We start from the raw sequence: 17,912 nt of genomic DNA on the forward strand, positions 1-17,912 counted from the left end.
GGGGAGTGAAGGAAACTAATGGGGAGGTGAAAGTAATGGGAGGCTGGGAATGAAACTCTCGGGGCAAAAACCAAAACTAAGGGAGTGGGAGGCATGATACTGATAGCAACGAGGGACGGTTTTAAAGTAAAAAAGGAGATATTTAGATCAGATTAAGAGAAGAAATTGTTCCCTGTGAGGGTGGGCAGGCCCTGGCACAGGGTGCCCAGAGCAGCTGTGGCTGCCCCTGGATCCCTGGCAGTGCCCAAGGCCAGGCTGGACAGGGCTGGGAGTCCCTGCCCCATGGCAGGGGTGGCACTGGATGGGCTTTGAGCTCCTTTCCGACCCAAACCACCTCGCGATTCTGCGGGCAGAAAAAGGTGGAAAAAAGAAGGCGGACGGCCGGCAGCTCCCTTGGCTCGGAGGAGAAGCTGCGGGCAGGGCTCGGCCCCCCCCCGGCCGTGTCCAAGGCAACGCCGCGGCCGCGGGCGGCTCGGGCCGGGCCCGTGCCGGTGTCGGTGCCGGCCCAGTGGGACTCGGCCTCGGTGCCCCGGGGCTCCAGGGCCGTGTCGGTGTCGGCCCAGCGGGACTCGGGCTCGGTTCCCCTCGACACGGGCTCCCCTTCGGTGCCGGTGCGGCTCTCGGTGCTCAGCATGTCCCAGGCGTGAGTAGCCCGGGGCTGTAGCGGGGCTGAGGCGAGAATGCCCTCAGAGGGGGGAAACACGGCCCGGGGGGAGGCGGGCAGGTGCACCCACAAAGCCACCGCATCCTCTCAGGAAGGCCGGGCAAATACTGAAATTATTCCCTCAGACCCTTTGTTCAAAAGGTTCCTCTCTCTTCCAGCTCATGTTTGAGAAAATGCCCTCAGAGGGGTGAGATACAGCCCGGGGGGAGGCGAGTGCACCCCACAAAGTGACCGTGTCCTCACAGGAGAACCAGACAAATGTTAATGTTATTTACTCGGACCCTTTGTGCAAAAGGTTCCTCTCTCTTAGAGCCCACATCGTGTCTTGTTTCCCCCCAGTAATTTTAGCATAGTGCAAAGCTTTACAAGTTTGTCTGCAAAAACCAGACAATGACGGCATTGGATCAAAGTGCCTGCAAAGAGCTGTGCTCACTGCCCCAGAAACATCACTCCAAGCCCAGCAAGTATTATTATTGTTATTATTATTAATAATAATGTGCTGTGGTGCTGGGAGCTAAACTGTGAGCATCTTCCATAATATTATCGCTCACTGTTGTGCTGTTTGCTGCTCCCAGCTCCAGCAGCACAGCCCAGTTTGTGGAGGCTCTTTTTCCCAGTTCCAAGCTGGGTATGGCATATTTAAGTTCACTGAATATTAGTGCATTAGGAAAAAAAAAATAGAAAACCTTGGGGAGGTTTTGCTACCTCCTTCTGCTCCTCTCCTTGACACCCAAACCTGACCATATCCAAACTGCTGTCCCAGCAGGTTGTGAGCAAAGCCTTTCCTGGCATCTTTCCCATGGTCTCCTCCTCTGGCATCAGTGGTACCAACCTCAAAGCCCACTGCTTCTTTTACCCAGTATCCCATTTCCAAACTCACAGCTTTTTGCCAGGGAAAACACCCTCAGATCCTAAACCATCCTTCCAAATTCAGAACCAGAGCAGCTCTCCTTGTCACCAACACTTTGGGTTTCATTGAGCTATTAAGGTTGGACAAGACTTGCAAAATCACCAAGTCCAGCCTTCAACCAAAACATAGCATTAAATGCCACATCTGCTTCCAGGGATGGATGTGACACCTGGGACACTGTTCCCCTGGGCAGCCTGTTCCAATGCTTAACTACTCTTTTCAGTGAAAAACCTTTTCCTAATAACCAATCTGAACCTTCTTGGCTTAACTTGGGGCCATTTCCTCTTATCCTGGTGCTTGTTGCCTGGGAAAAGAGGCTGAGCCCCAGCTGACCGCAGGCAGCTACAGAGAGCAATAAGGTTTCCCCTGAGATTGTTTTCTCCAGCCTTCTTTTCTCCACTTTTGCCTCCACACATTGGTAGCCCCAGCCAGATACTTCTCCACTGCTTTCCAGCCAGGCAGCTCCTTGGTTCAGGAGAGGAAGGTGAGAGGAATGAAGAACAACATCCCCAAGGGCAGGGCAGAGACTGTCTGGGAGCTGTGTCCAAGGACAGACCCAGCTCAGCCTGCAGTTGGAGGAGAGCTTGGTTAGATCCCTGGTGGATTCACTGCAGGGCTTGTATAAATCCTGCCTAACACTCTCATGGAATCAGTTAACTGAAGTTCACAGGGTAGTGGAGAGTTGTCTGAATTGTGCTCTTTAAAAGAAAAAAAAAAAAGAGATAAAGGAAGAAAGAAAAAAACCCCACAAAAGCAGCATTTGACCTCTTCTTCAGAGTTATCTCAGAATCTGTCATTCCTACCCAGTCTCTGAATCATGGCTGCTGTTATTTGAGCCAGATTAACACCAAAGGAGTCAAACTGAGCGTAGCTGGAAAAAACACTTGTGCTTCAACTGGTTTGGCTCAGTTTAATTTTAACAGAGACAGGGATTTTAGCATTTCCTATGGCATTGCCAGCACTGAACAGCAAATCCATATAAACAGGATCATATGCCCACGCCACATGACAAGAACACACATCCACTCCTGTTTCTGAGCAAGGTGCTGCTCAGGGACTCCAGTTTGGTGTTGAAGCTCCTTGGCTCAGGTTACTGTAATGACACTGTAGCTGTGCACAGCACAGGATTTACAGATGGGCTAATCCAGCCCTTCCTAAACAAGCCAGAGTTGGATCTCAAAGGCTGCTGTTAAGGTGGTTGGTTGCAGTGAGGTTATGCTGGCTGTGTACCATAAATCGGAGTTGTTTAGGTTGGAAAAGCCCTCTGAGATCATCAAGTCCAAGCCTTAACCCAGCACTGCCAAGGCCACCACTAACCCAAGTGCCCAGGTGTCACATCCAAATGGCTTTTAAATCCATCCAGGGATGGGGCCTCCACCACCTTCTTCTTTCCATGAAGAACTTTTTGTTACTATCCAGTCTATCCTGTGTCCTCTCAGTAGCTAATTCCCAGTGGGGTTGATAAGAAGGCTGGAGAGGGACTTTTCACACAGGTATAAAGTAATAGGACAAGGAGGAATGGCCTCCAAGCAGGAGGGCAGGTAAAGATGGGATTATGAGGAGAAATTCTCCCCTGGGAGGGTGGGCAGGCCCTGGCACAGGGTGCCCAGAGCAGCTGTGGCTGCCCCTGGATCCCTGGCAGTGCCCAAGGCCAGGCTGGACAGGGCTGGGAGCAGCCTGGGATAGTGGGAGGTGTCCCTGCCCATGGCAGGGAGTGGGATGGGATGAGCTTTGAGCTCCCTTCCAACCCAGACCATTCTGGGATTCTGTTCTTCTCTAAACCTTCCCTGGTGCAACTTGAGGCCATGTCCAAGGTATTTTAAATGCCACATGACAAAAGTGAATTACCACAGCCTGCCTTACCTGAAGGCAGTGAGACAGAGAGACAATAATGAAAGGGGGCTAGGAGAAAGAGCTTTGGTTCTTCAGAAACAGGACTGCTACACAGCTTTCCTTGAGCTAAACCTTGGGTTCTGAGGCATGTTCAGCACCCTCCAGGTGCTGTGATTCTCAGAGGTGTGGGCTAAAGCAGCAGGTTTCATTCCCCTGCCTCAGGAAGCTGTGTCAGGGCAGGGAGGGTGCTCAGAGAGCAGCAATGCTCTCTTAGGATCACTAAGTGCAGCAGGCAGCCAAGGGAGAAGTCAGCATGTCCAGACATGCCTGGGATTTTCCAGGGACAGTCTGAGCCCTCTGGAGGGAACAGAGCCATCAGTGTAGGGTGATTAAAAAGTGCTGGGGTATCTCACTTCCCAAAGCACTCAGCCCCAGCCATTTGCATGCAGATGTACCTTCTGTTCCAGACACTGGAGATTCACAGAGATGCTGCTGTATTTATGTTTTCCTGCTGTTTCCTCCTTTTTTATGGATTTGTTTACCCTCTCCTTGACCCCTGGGATACTGACCAGTGATTTCTTACCTTGCCCCTGACAGCCCTAGCCCAGACATGTTCAAAGCCAAGCCTTGGCACTGCTAGCACTCCTGCCAGGTTTTAATCAGCTACAAGACATTTGCCACTGCCACCAAGGAGCTTTAAACAATCAAAGCGCTTTAAAATTTAATCTCGTGTCACAAATAGAATTTATATTAATTCACTGTTTAAATATTGATCTAAGACAAGATCCTGAGCATCTCCCTTCCCGCTTCCAACAGAAACAACCAAAGCAGAGCTCTCTGTTTTACATCACATCCCCGAGGCTCAGCTGAAGAAAATAAAGGTTGCAACACCCAGATGTGAAAAAAATGTCAGTGCAACTTCTAATCCCCTCTCGTGTCCCCCCTCAGTTCTGTGGCTGCATTACGATGCAGTTTCTGATGCTGTGATCACATCCCATTCCCTTCCCACGGGGCCCCAGCCTCATTCAGCCATTGGCCCGTTGTTGAATATTTCTTTTTATCCCCTCATTCAGCGTCTGGCCCCAGGCCATATTCTTCAAATTCCAACCAAACGCCACAATTATTAGCTTCCTCCTGGGCATTCCTTGCATGTTCTCTCTCATACATCTCCCAAGCAGTCAGAGATTCATCTTTGCCCCTCTTTCCACCCCTGGTGAGCATTAGCACATCATCTTGCTTATGTTAAGGCAGGAAATCAGAGACAGGATCAAATTGATCACAGCTAAGACTCAAAGCTACAACTCCCTTCTGTGCCTCCCTTCATCCTTAATGAGCAGGTAGGGAAAGATCTTGTGTATTACTCTTTCAGTGTCTCCTCTGGGAAAAAGCATTGTCAGTGGAAATATCCCAGCAGCACTTGTGCTGGAAAACAGGGAAAGAAAAGGCTCCAGTTTTCCAGGAAACTGAGTAGATGGTGTCAGCTTTGTGCCTAAAGCCTCCTGCTCCTGGCAGGGATAGAGCAGCACCCAGACACAGCCCTTTATGCTTGGCATTGTAGGCAGCTGGATGGGTAACTGCCCCTTCCTTTTCCAAGGAAGAGAGGGGTAAAAAGAAAAAGATTACATAGGATGGTTAAAGCTGAAATAAACTTTGTTGTCAGAAGCAGTAAAGTGTATTATGGGCAAATACTGCTTGGAAGGAAAAATTCTGCTTGCAAAGGAGAGGAGGCTGCTGTTCATGTGACACAGAAGAGTTTGGGGTGGGAAGGGACCTTAAAGCTCATCTCCTGCCAGGGGCAGGGACACCTTCCACTGTCCCAGGCTGCCCCAAGCCCCATCCAGCCTGGCCTTGGACTCTTCCAGGGATCCAGGGGCAGCCACAGCTTCTCTGGGAAACCTGTGCCAGGGCCTCCTCACCTTTACAGGGACAAATTTCTTCCAATATCCCATCTATCCCTGCCCTCTGGCAGTGGGAAGCCATTCCCCCTTCCCCTGGCACTCCAGGCCCTTGTCAATAGTCTCTGTCCATTTTCTTGCAGGTTCCCTTCAGGTACTGGCAGGCCACAGTTAGGTCACCCCAAAGCTTCTCTTCTCCAGCATTCCCAATTCTCCCAGCCTTTCCCCATGGAGCTGCCCCATCCCTCTGCTCATCCTGGTGCCTCCTCTGGACTCTGCAGCAGCTCCAGGTCCTTCCTGTGCTGGGCCCCAGGGCTGGACACAGCTCTGCAGGTGGGGTCTCACCTGAGCAGGTCAGAGGGGCAGAATTCCCCCTTTCCTGCTACCCAGGCTGTGGGATCAGCCCAGGGCACAGCCCAGGCAGGAGATGAGGGACAGGAGGGCAGCCTCTGCAGCATTTGACAGCCCAAAATAGCTTTTCCCACACCTTAATTGCTTTGTCATTTAGGGAAACGTTGGTTTTTTAAAAAACCCATGAAAGAAAACAGTTCTTTTTCCTGCCAGCCTTGTGAGTTTGGCTGGAGCAGGTGCTTGAGACCTGCTGAGGTGTGTTGCTGCTGCTGCTGCTCCATGGAGCTGCTTCCTCGCCTTCCCTGCAGTTTCCCATTACATTTCTGCCACACAAATCTTTTATTCCCCCTTCACTTTCTGTCATAGTACCCAGGACTGAAATTGGAGATGACAGAAGCACAGAGCTGTTCACGTTAACAATGCCAGCAGGCTGTGTGTTTTCTTCTCTTCTCACAACCAAAGCCTACTGAGGTTTATCCTTTATTTTCCCCCAAATGCTTCCAACTCTGTAAAACATCGTGGCTGGAGCAAGCCTGCTTAAAAAGTCATCTGGCAGAGTCACATTCACCACCAGCTGAGAAGTTTGGCATAATTGTGAGACTAATCTTATTTTAGAAGCAAGGCAGGCTTAAACAGGCTCATGAGCCTGAACTGCTCCAGACTGCAGGCTAAAGGCTTTGAAATCAGCAATTAATTCCAACAACATTTCAGGCAATTTGGTTCACAGGATCAGTGCTGAGTTGGAAGGGACCCACCAGGGCCATTGATCCAAACTGCTGGCCCTGCACAGGACACCCCAGGACCCCCACCCTGTGCCTGAGAGCATTGTCTAAACACTTCTTGAACTCAGACATGTTTTGTTGTAAGGCCACACTGATCTCTGATTCTGCCTGCACCTCTGCAACACAACAAATGTTTGCCTATAATAGGGCAAAAGAGAAAAGGGGGGGCTACTCCTGTAATGTAATCACCACCCAACACCTGTGAGGGAACAGGTAACTGCTGACCTGGATCAGCCAGCATCATCCTAAGCCTGGTCATTTTTAGAAAGAGAGAAGGAAAAAAAAAAAAAAAAAAGCAGCAGCAGCATTAAAAACCCTTTTTCCTCTCAGGGCCTCACTTTCCCCTCCCAACCTTTGTCTCTTGTTTCTTTATTTTCCAGAGGCTGCAGGGCAGGGTTTCCCTCCCCCGTGTTTGCCCAGGGCTCAGCACAATGCCTGACCTGTCAGGCTCCCAGTGTGGCCAGGGGACCCTGAGCAGTGGCCCCTGTGTGCACTTCCTTGTCACCAGCCCTGCATCTCTGTCCCTGCTGCCTGTGTGTCCTGGGCCAGGCTCCTCGAGCCCTGCTCCACATCCCAGGAGCTGTCACAAACCCTGGGGCACTTTCTCCAGCCCCCAGCACAGCCCAGTCCCATTTCTGAGAAAGAAATACAAGGTGGGTTTGCAGTGGCAGCAGAGGTTCCTTCAGCAGCGTTTTAACACACACAATTTAGAGTTCCTTTAATCACACAGGAGTTCCCAAACGAGGTGAGGAAAGCTGGAGTCAGAGTCAAATGTTTTGCCTTCCACCTCCTTCCATCCATCAGGATAAACCAGGGAGACTCAGGCAGCACTGCACTACTGCAGCTTTAGCATGGGAAAGCAGGAGATATTGCTGAGGGCAGCCCAGAAAAACCTGGCAGCAAAGAAGCCAGGGTTCAGCCCATGCACAAATCCAGAGACAAGCTGTGCCATGTCCTGGAATAACAGGGGTAGTGTTCCCTTTGGCAGTGAGTGAACACAGAGACGCTCTGGGGGGAAGAAGAAAAGGCACACAAAGGTGACCCCACTGATGGCAGATTCTTGCCCTGGCTCAGGAGTGGCCTGAGGGACAGTTTGCATGCTCAGCTCAAACCCTTCCAAGAAGGGCATGCTTCAGCCTTAAAACCAGTCCAGCACCAGTGAGCAGGCTCACCTCAGCTGGACTCCAAACCAAGAAGCTTTTCCAAGTCTTAGGAGAGATGGGTCAAGCAAACATGCAGACTTAGAGGGCCATACAATACCAAAACAAGGCATGTACCATTTGGCAGGATTTTAAACATCACTTTGTAACTTCAGCAGGAGGAAAACCCTATGTTGTTAAGCTTCACTCTAAATAAGGAGACCAGGCTTTATTTTGAGCAATAAAAGTGAGTTTTGAACTGCCAATCAGGTTATGGGTAAAAGAAATTCTTAAGCCCATGTTTTAGTCTCTGTTTCTACTTTGTGGGAGTGAGAGAAAGGACATCAGTGAGGAGTTAAAGCTCTGACCTTCCCTCCAAGCTGTGAGCTGCCAGAAATCACTCTGGGGACTCTGGAGTTCAGTCACTTGATGTGCTTCTTCCTCATCCCATTACAGCATTGCTTATTTCCCCATAACATCCCTATTTGGGAGTTGCTATGACAATTTGTAGCATTACTTACAGTGCTGTATGCACAGAGAGATGAGGAGACAGCTTTCTTTCCCAGGATTTTATTTTCTTAAGCCTTGAATAAGAAAGCTAGGCTCATTACCTGCACTAATAGGTGAGTTAGAGGCTCTAATCCAACCTAAATCTGGTGGAATATCCTTGGGCACAGACAGCTCAGAACAGAGCACACCCTACAAGGTGGACCAGTCACAGTAAATAAAAACCCAGTGCATTCAAGGCTACATTGTCCTCCCCCTGCAGCGTGTGGAAGCAATTTTGAGGGAGTTCACAATTTAATGCAAAGGGACACTGAGCAAATAGGCAAAAATTCCAATAGGGACTTAGGGATCACGCAGTGTCTGATTCACAGGCAGGGAGAGGCAGTGCTCTCCTTTGCTTTTAAGGCATAACCTTGAAGTTACTCCTCCTGACTACCCCTGAGCACGTTTTTCTCTAAAGCTGAAAGGCTCCTCTGCTTCACAGCAGCTCTACCAAGTCCCCCAAAAGGAGCTCTAAACACCAGGCACAGCTCACCCTTCAGACTAGTCCAGAAGGGCTCTCATTTGGGCACCAGTAAAACCTGGAATAACCATTTTAATCCCATTTTGTGCATGTGTCCTCTAGTTTTTAACCAGGGTGAAGGGGTGCAAGACTCAAATCAGATTTCTGCTTGGCCTGTACCTATCCCCACACCTAAGAAACTTGGGGACCAGGTCCCTGAACACAGCAGGTACATAGGGTTATCAGCTACAAATTTATCACTTTCACATCCACCTTCTCCTTCAGCACTTCATTTTCCAGTGGGCCCATCCTTTATTTTGCCCTCATGTTGCAAAAGCCACAATCATCCCATAATATCCATAGTCTTAACATCTGACCCCCAGCAACCGTGCCTGCAATCATCCCTGTGCTTATCTGATAAACTAATGCTTTATGGAAGCAATTATGTCCTATCTGCAGTGCCTCATGGTAAGGTCCTCCAGCCCCCTCCTCTCCTCCCTCCACCAGCCATTCCCAGTATAAAAAGAAACTGGATATGAGCTGGCTCAGCAGGAGGAACCACTTGACATTCCTCACTCAGAGAAGGCAGATTATTGTAAATCGGTCACTTCTCCGTGCACAGAGCAACCTGCACGGGAAAGGCTCCAGCCCCAGCATCCCCAGGGCTCATCAATCAGCTGGATGGCTGTGGGGACACCCCACAGGGCAGGGCTTCCTCCGAGTTTGACAAGCTGTGCCCTATCCGTGAGAAATCACACAAAGTACGCAGGACAGCGCGCCGTTTCCTCCCTCGCTGGAAAACCCGCATGCCTCACATCCTTCCGTGCCCTGGCTCCAGCTCTGCTGGCCTTGCTCGGCCCCATCTCCTCCCCTCGGCCGGCTTGGTTCTGTTTATCTCCTGCACCTGGGTTAATTGCTGCAATTGACTGATACGGGTGGTGCGGCGGGATGTAAATGAAGTAGGAAAAAAAAGGGAAGGGGAAAGAGCTGGGTGGGCTGCAGAAGCATTAGGAAAAGCAAGGCCAGCTGCATCCTGCAGAAAGCCAGGTCAGCTGAAGTGTATAATACGCCCTCTAAAACGTTAATGGTGCAAATTCAATAGCAGGCTTTGGGTTGTTGGTGTTTTTGCTGACTGCAGGAGGGAGTCCCACAGCCCTGTCACCACCCAGGGCACCCCACACTCGGGGCACTCGGGGGCTGGAGTTTGTCCTGTCCCACCCCACACGTCCCTCTTGCAGCAAAAGCCTTGGGTCACTCTGACCTCCAGGACTGGGAGTGATAAGATCAGCTCACAGAGCTCCAACATTTATTGTCATGCACAAACAATGCTAACATCTGTCCAGCTTTCTGATCGGGATAAATAAACCAACACTCCCCCAGTGCAAGGTCTGCTCTCAAAGCTCATCTAACAGAGGCAGGGCCTTTTGCTGTTCTCATCCCTCTTTGAGAAGCTCTAGGAACAGCAACTTGGTTCAGCAAGGATGGGTCTAGATTGTACCATTGAAGCCTTCATTCCTAGGATTAAGGAGCAAGTCAGCTGTCCCTGTTTCCATAGCCACTGTTTTCCCCTCAGCAGGACAGTGTGAATGAACTGTTTTTCTCCCAACACAGCCATGGCTCAGCACAGAAGGAATTTCCTTGCTCTGTTCCTAGAGAGGCATTTTCAAAGATGTAGGATTTTTTAACACTTATCACTGCCAAGAGTCTGCATCTGGCAAAGGAGAACAGGATCCAAAAGTGTCTTCACTGCCACAGGTGTTATTAACACCTTGCCATGACAAAACTGCTCTTTGAGCTCTTCTCTGAATAAAAACCTCATGGCTCATTTCTTGCTCCTTTAGGCTCATCGCCCAGGACATCCTGATCTGCTTTTCCCATGAAAAGCCACTGACAGCCAGTCCATGCTCACCTTAGAACTCCACCTATTCCCACCAAAACTACCAAGTGAGCATCATTACTGCTCCTGGAAATGGAGATGGCCTGAGGTGACAGCTTCCATGCCACTTAATCCCACAGCCACCAGACCAGACATTTAGCAATTCCTTGGAGTGCAACAGTTGCTACCACAGAAATAAATTATTTTCCTTACCTCACATTTGAATTAGGCCCCCAACTTCACTCCAGCATTTGCACCAACCCCACCCTTACCCTGCAGTTAACTTCAAGCAACCACTTCAGAAAGTCAGAAAAGCTTTAGAAACACAAATTGGTCCAGATCCCAAAAGTGCAGAGCTTCAAATCGTCCTTCCCCCTATTAAAAGGAGGAAGGACTATTAAAATGCCTATTAAAAGGCATTGGAGGGAGACACCTTTTCAACTAAACCATCTTCTCAATTAGCACAGCTGAATAAAACTCCTGGCACTGTTGGGGATTGTAACTTCAAACACTTGAAGGATGCTTCAAGCCTTTTAGAATGAAGCTGGAAAGCTTTAAAGTATTAAGCTTGTTTTAATAAAACAAACCCAGAAACTTCTGCTAATGGTTTTCAAAATATTTTGTAGTTAAAAACTGTCACAGACATATTTTCAGAAAAATCCTTTGCTAGGATTTTTTCTCCTGAGAAGCTGAGAAGCCTCAGAGGAAAAGGAAAACAACAATTATGTGCTGCTGTGGAATGCAACAGGTGCATCTTTGATTGATCCATGTGAGTTGTTTCTACTTGATGACCAGTCACAGGTCCAGCTGTGTTGGGACTCTGGTCAGTCACAAGATTTTATTATCATTCCATTCCTTTCTTTTCTAGCCTTCTGATGAAATCCTTTCTTCTATTCTTTTAGTATAGTTTTAATGTATCGTTTTCTTTTAATATAACATATCTATATATATCATAAAATAATAAATCAGCCTTCTGAAACATGGAGTCAAGATTCTCATCTCTTCCTGAGATGAGAAACAGGGGACCCCTGTGAACACCATCACAAAAAACTTCCTTATAAATGTAATGGCTGACACTTCCAGCCTTGCTCTGTGAGAAATCCACACCCTCAGAGCCCTGGCTCTGTGTGCTCACTCCTTCTTTCACGTCAGGCTGACATGAAATTCTCCTCTTCCCAACCAGCACTTACTGCCAGATATGGGCAGACACCCAGAGAGAGCTGGACACCATGCTCCAGAGAGAGAGAGAGGAGTTCCTGCAGCCCCAGGAGGAGCCTGAGCAGGTGATGAAGATGCTGGCCACTGCCTACGTGCGGTACCTGGCCATCCTGCGGAAGCTGGCCGAGGCCCACGCCCACCTGGTGCACCAGCAGAAGCGGGCGGCGCTGCGGCAGGCGCTGGACGGGGTCATGGGCCGCATCCTGGAGATCAAGGGAGAGATGGTGGCCCTGGAGAAGTGCGAGTGCCACCCCATGGCTGCCGTCCTGCTGGAGCTGCAGCGTGTCCCGGTAGGGCCGCCTCCATGGGGAGTTGGTCATGGGAAAGATGGCTCTGTTTGGAGGCCTTTTATTTGTAACCCTGCCTGCTGCCTCTCTGGGCCCACCAGGAAACTTCCATGTTTTTCACACCCCAAAGGGAGCTGATTCATGGGAAGGATGGGTTCTCTTTATAGGCCTTTTATTTGTAACCTTGCCTGCTGCCTCTCTGGGCCCACCAGGAAACTTCCACGTTTTTCACACCTCACGGACGTGATCTTCCATGCAGAGGGCAGGGAAAGGGTGACGCATAGTCTGAGGGTGATCACAAATTATTTCAGGGTTCTGGAACATTTCGTGAGGGATTCTGGGGCACACTCCTGACACTTCCAGTTGAAAGCAGCGATATTGAAAGAAGCAGATGGCTCCCCAGCTGGTGTCACCACCATAATTTTGAGGGTTTTGACAGTGCAATGGCTTGTGCAGTGCTAGGAGTGCTGGCATCAGTTAGCACCCACCTCTCTCAGAAGGGAGGGGAGTCTTTGCCTGGGAGCAGGAGGGTGGGACCAGATGACCCTTTGTGGTCCTTTTCGATTTGACCCATTCCATGATTCCATAATACAGCATGAATTTGTATTCATAGAATTCCAGAATGGTTTGGGGTGGAAAGGACCTCAAAGCCTATCCAGTGCCACCCCCTGCCATGGACAGGGACACCTTCCACTATCCCAGGCTGCTCCAAGCCCCATCCAGCCTTGGGCACTGCCAGGGATGCAGGGGCAGCCACAGCTTCTCTGGGTACCCTGTGCCAGGGCCTGCCCACTCTCACAGGGAGGAATTCTTTCCCAATATCCCATCTAACCCTTCTCTCTGTCAGTAATAACTTCACAGCTTTGCTGTTAAGTGCAGGGAGCTTGACTCTGCCAGATTTTAATGTGGGGTGAGATAGAAAATGGACCACTGATAAGTAAAGTGGAGTCCACTGCAGCCTGCCCTTCGTGGCACGGTGAAATCAGCACCGTGAATATGACAATGAGGCCAAGCGTGGAAGCTGTGCTTTAAAAGCCGCAGGAAAAATGAGCTGGCAAAGAGGGTTACTTCTCTCGCAGACAGCTCCATCTATTGTCACATTCAGGTACCGCTGCTTTGCTAAAACCAGCTGAAATTCCTGCTTTTTGTGCTTTGAAATTCCTCCTTTTTGTGGGATGGCAGCTCCGAGATAAATTGCCCAGTATCATTATCGCATCACTCTGAGATCTGCATCGTGTTTCTGTTTGCACATCTGCAAATTTAGGAGAGGATTTGCCAGGAATTTCCACCAGCCCTTTCCCTTCAACATTAAGCACTGTTTTAAATTATTTTAAACATATCTCCAGGGAAAACAATCCTTCAAATCATATTTTGAAATCCTTAGCACTGCTGTTTTCATGACTCAGCAGTAAATCCATCTGCAGCAAAAAGTTGGCAAGTCTGAGGATTCATGCCTGACATCTCCTCAAAAACAAGCATAAATTCAAATTCCTGCACCACACCTTAATTTAAGAGGGCTTAACATACCTACCTACCACAAAAGAAATCAATCACTGAGGAGATTTCAGGTTTTTTCAAAGAAAAATTTTTCCATACTAGATAAGAATATAGATTTATGGGGTGTTCTTTTTAATAAAATATTTCAATATTCTTGATAATAGAACAAAATTACTGGACAAATAACTCCTGTTTCTCAAAGGATCTGCCCAGAAAGGATATCTCCTGTCATTCCTTTCCCTTTGTTATCAGTGCTAAAATCCTGCAGGATTGAAGGCAGAGGACACAACATTTTATAATCTATATGATGATATTGCCTGGTTTGTTCTGTGTCACTGCAAGGCCAAGCTTTCCTATTTCCCCACAAGTTCTGTACCTTGTGTTTTTGTACAGTTGCCTTCCAGCATCCAGTCACTCCATTTCCTGGGGTAATTGTGAAGGTATTTGGATCCATAAATCCCATGTGGAGCTGGGAGTGGCTAAAAAGCCACACATTTGACTGGAGGTTCATCATCCCAAGCCTGACTTTTCAGTGCTGGGCCCCAAAAAGAGATTATGAAGAGAAGCAGGCTCCCCACCCCTTCCAGCCCTGGCACTGGGGCTTTGATCTCCTTTTTCCAGTCAGTAAAAGTCACAATCCAGAATCACTTGGAATTACAGGCCAGGCGAGACATCAGAGATACTCCTACACTGATTCTGTTCCCTGGCAGCCTAGAAATCCTCTCATCCTCCAGGAGGGTGTCCAGACAAACCCTTGATTTCTTAAACCTCCAGATTTTAATCCACCCAGAGTGATTTGCACTCAGAGTACAGCATATAATAATTTCCATCAACTGCCAAGGGTTGTTGGAAGGTGCAAACAGGGAGCTTAGCAAGACAAATATTTAGAAACTTTATCAGAGCAGACCTCTGCACTGATAAAATCATCAGGGATAAGCACAGCCTGACTTGGAAGCTTTCTTGTGGTGTCATGGTAGGGATGTCCCTCAGTGTGCAGCTGAGGGAGTGAGGAATGAAACTGGGAGAAATGTAAATCAGTCACATCTCAATTACAGAAATTAGTAAAGACAGGCACTTTTGGCCATGTGTGATTTTAAGAAGTGTCTGAGATACCACAGTCACAGGCAGACAGACTGTCTACAGCTCAAAATACCTATAAAAAGCTCTAGAATTATGCTTTGGTTCCTTATAATGGTAAAAAAAAATGGCAAGAGAGCAGATCTATTTTTCATGTTGATTAAAACAAGAAGTGGGATGATCACACAACCATAGGTATTCAGCTCGGTGGAAATCATGTTTAAATTTCTAGCAACCCTGCCAAATATTTTAGCAATTTGATAATATAATTGAGCCATTATAAGAAGAAAGATTTCTGGGCTCACATGGTTCACAAATTGGGTTGATTTATTTGTTTTTGTTGAATTAGGTCTAAAGTAATTGAAAAATAACAGCAGCTGTTACAAAGGTCAAATTCCCCAACACTCAAAAAAATACTCAACAACCTCTGTCCTTATTTTATTGCTTTGTAGAGGTGTTCAATTAATCAGTAATGTGTTTTAAATACAGTCCTAAAAAGCATCTTGTGACTTTCTTCCTCCAGGAAGACATAGAAATACCCATCCCAAAGTATTTCATTCAAGAAAACCTGGGAATCCTGCAGTACAGGGAGAAATTCCTGCATGAGATTTTGCTGAATGCTGGTTTGCTAGAACAGGTAAATGTACCCCATACCTACATATTGTGCTTGGTTTGTTTAGTTCACAGCCACACGTGTCAGAACATGAGACACTGAAGTGAGAAGTGCTTTACAGCAGGGAGGAACTAAAAGTGTGTTTACAGATAAGGCACAAGTAGAAAGAAACCTTAGATTTCCCTGTCAAACAACATCCAGTCACATTTCAAGGCTGGGTAAGACTGGAATGATTCTACTCTGCTTTCTGTGTGTGAAAATGTCAGAAAGAGCAGCACTTTGGCCAAGTCAGTGCTTTATTTGTCTAACTAACCCTTATCTTGTAATTAGTCCTGCTGATGCCTTGTGCAGGCTACCCTAGAACAGAGGCCAGACAGAGCTAAAGAATAAAGCAGGGATTTATTAAAAGGATCTCCTCAATGGATCCACCTTGGGCAGCACAAGAGCCCAGCCAGGGCTACACCCAAGGTCAACCCAAAATGGTCACAAAAATGGACAACTGGTCAAGGGTCTCTAAATTTTGTAAGTTCTGCTCCATTTGCACATTGGAGTTCATTGTCCAATTACAGCTTTAGGTTATGAATCCCATCCTTCTTGTTTTTCTCTCTCCAGCCCACGTTGTTTGTGCTCTTGGGCTGAGATTTGGATCATTTGTCCAGCTAGAGAAGGAATTGTTTTGTCTCTCTGCTCTGTGAGGAAATCTCACCATCCCCTAGTATGAAGCTCAGAAGTACACACTAAAGCAGCACAGAATCTGAAAAATATAAAAGCTCAAACCTGAAGCATCACTACTGAAACCAAACTGTCCTGGCCCAGGATTCCTCAGTGGAGCGAGCAGGCAGAACTCAGAGTTCAGGTCAGCACAACTGCTGGCATTCACTTGTTTATAACCTCTGAACAATGAGTGCAGTTTCCCCCGTGCAGCTAACAGAGCTGCAGCTGCTGGGAGGAGCAGAAAACTGACTTTTGGCAGAGCAAAAGTCATTACAGACAAATACATGAGCACTGCAGTGAAGGCTGCTCTGGATTTGATATACTTTTGACCTTTTGGGAGTGGCATGTTGACTCCTGAAGTAAACAACTGTGCCTACATGCCTGGATAACTTGGATTCATGGATGTTGTAGCCATAAGAGACAGTGCTGATGGCCCACTTAGTCACACTGCTGCCCTGAATTCTCCAGCAGTGATTGTGCCTGTTGATCCCACAAAATACCAGAGGGAAAGTCCCCAGGGATGGAAGCAGCCCCAGGCAGGCTGCAGAGACAGAGCACAGGCTTCCCTGCTGGAGAGAGGCTTTGCTGGGCAGCTGCAGAGCTCCCCTGGTTGAGTTCTCTGCTCTCCTGCTGTTGCTCTGGGGAGATCCTGTTTCAGCACAGTTTATCCTGGAGCCTTTTTGCTTCCCAGAGTTCTGCTCTTGCCCCTTTCCAGCGTGGCATCCATTAGGGATGAGGTTGTCTAGTGAGCAGCCAGCTCAGGCAGAGCACCAGGCTCTGGCAGGGTCCAGGCTGCTGCAGGGAGCCAGGGGATTCAATAAACAGCAATAAAATCACCTCAGCCAGTGCAAATCCAGTGTCCTGTGCTGCACTTCCAGCTCACTCACCACTGGGATTGCTGCAGGGCTGTCAGCACTTCTGCACCTCATCCTCTCAGGAAATCCTGGCTGCTGTGTAACCAACTGGAGCTCTCCATGTCCGTGGCACTGCTGTTAGGAGCAGTCCAACATAAATCAAAACCAGCAGAGTTCATCTCAGGAATCTGCTCTGCACATGGTTTATGGGATTCTGTTCAGGAAATCTATTCTGTGTAATTGTGTCCTAGAAAGCCCTGCTGAAAGTAAGTGCCACACAATATAAATATAATAATTAAATAGGAGCTGCCTCCAGCTGGGAGAGGAACATCAAGAAACACTAATTCAGCTTTTCCATGGGGAGCATGAGGGTTCTCAGGAGTGAGAAGGGGGAGTCCCTTCTGTTCTGATCCATTTCTCCCCTCTGACTCAGAGCAGCCCCTCCTTCCACTTTCATCTAAAGAACTGTGATCCCAGCAGCACCTCCAGAAACCCTCCCTTCAGAAAAGGAAAGGAAAACATTCCACAGCCTAAGAAACTCTCCTTTTAGAAGGACAAAGCCCCATGGTTGTGTCTTTCTGCTCGAATGGATCAAGTTCAGCAGGGCTGCATGAGCCACTGTGGCTTCCCAGCAGAGCAGGTTTTCCACCTTACACATCAACAGCAGTCTCTGCTCTTTGTTTCCTAAGATCCCATTTCTAACTGAGGCAGGCAATTTACAAAACATAACTTTGCTGTGTTGATTCCTTTTTTTTTGGCTGTGCTGTAGAAGGAAGCTGTCACAGCCATGACACTTGAGGAGGGCATTCGGGTGATCCAGGTGGCAGAACGCGCTCGCCAGGGCCGCGCTCGAGCAGCCTTCATGAGGAGAATTTACCTTGAAGAGAAAAGGCACAGTAAAAAACAGGAGCAACAGATGGCTAAAAGTCCAGATGATGCTGCCACTTGCATTCAAAAGGTGGGTTTCTTGTGTAGCAACAATTCTAGCAAAGCCAAATGACAGTGTTTTGGTCAGGAGAGCAGCTGTAGGCAGCAACATAGCTCACGTGATGGGGAGCTTTCTGAAATGATCCTTTTTAGGGTGTCCAGCAAGGTGAAATACATCATTTGAACCACTTAAAAAATGAGACAGGACCCCCAGATGTAAGATCAATGGAACCAGTCCTGCCCTGGCAATGCAGGATGACTTTGTA

At 48.2% G+C, this 17,912-nt stretch overlaps 1 protein-coding gene across 1 annotated transcript in view; it reads left to right on the forward strand.

Annotated features, from left to right (window-relative positions):
* Positions 1-562: 562 nt before the first annotated feature.
* IQCA1 (IQ motif containing with AAA domain 1) overlaps positions 563-17,912 on the forward strand; it is a 106,975-nt gene continuing 89,625 nt past the window's right edge. The window contains exons 1-4 of the mRNA XM_036386745.1: positions 563-643; positions 11,643-11,967; positions 15,062-15,175; positions 17,489-17,677. Coding sequence (XP_036242638.1) covers positions 633-643; positions 11,643-11,967; positions 15,062-15,175; positions 17,489-17,677 — 639 coding nt within the window. The 5' untranslated portion in view covers positions 563-632. The remainder of the gene's footprint in view (positions 644-11,642; positions 11,968-15,061; positions 15,176-17,488; positions 17,678-17,912) is intronic.

Source organism: Molothrus ater, chromosome 7, assembly GCF_012460135.2.
Source record: "Molothrus ater isolate BHLD 08-10-18 breed brown headed cowbird chromosome 7, BPBGC_Mater_1.1, whole genome shotgun sequence".
NCBI lineage: Eukaryota > Metazoa > Chordata > Aves > Passeriformes > Icteridae > Molothrus > Molothrus ater.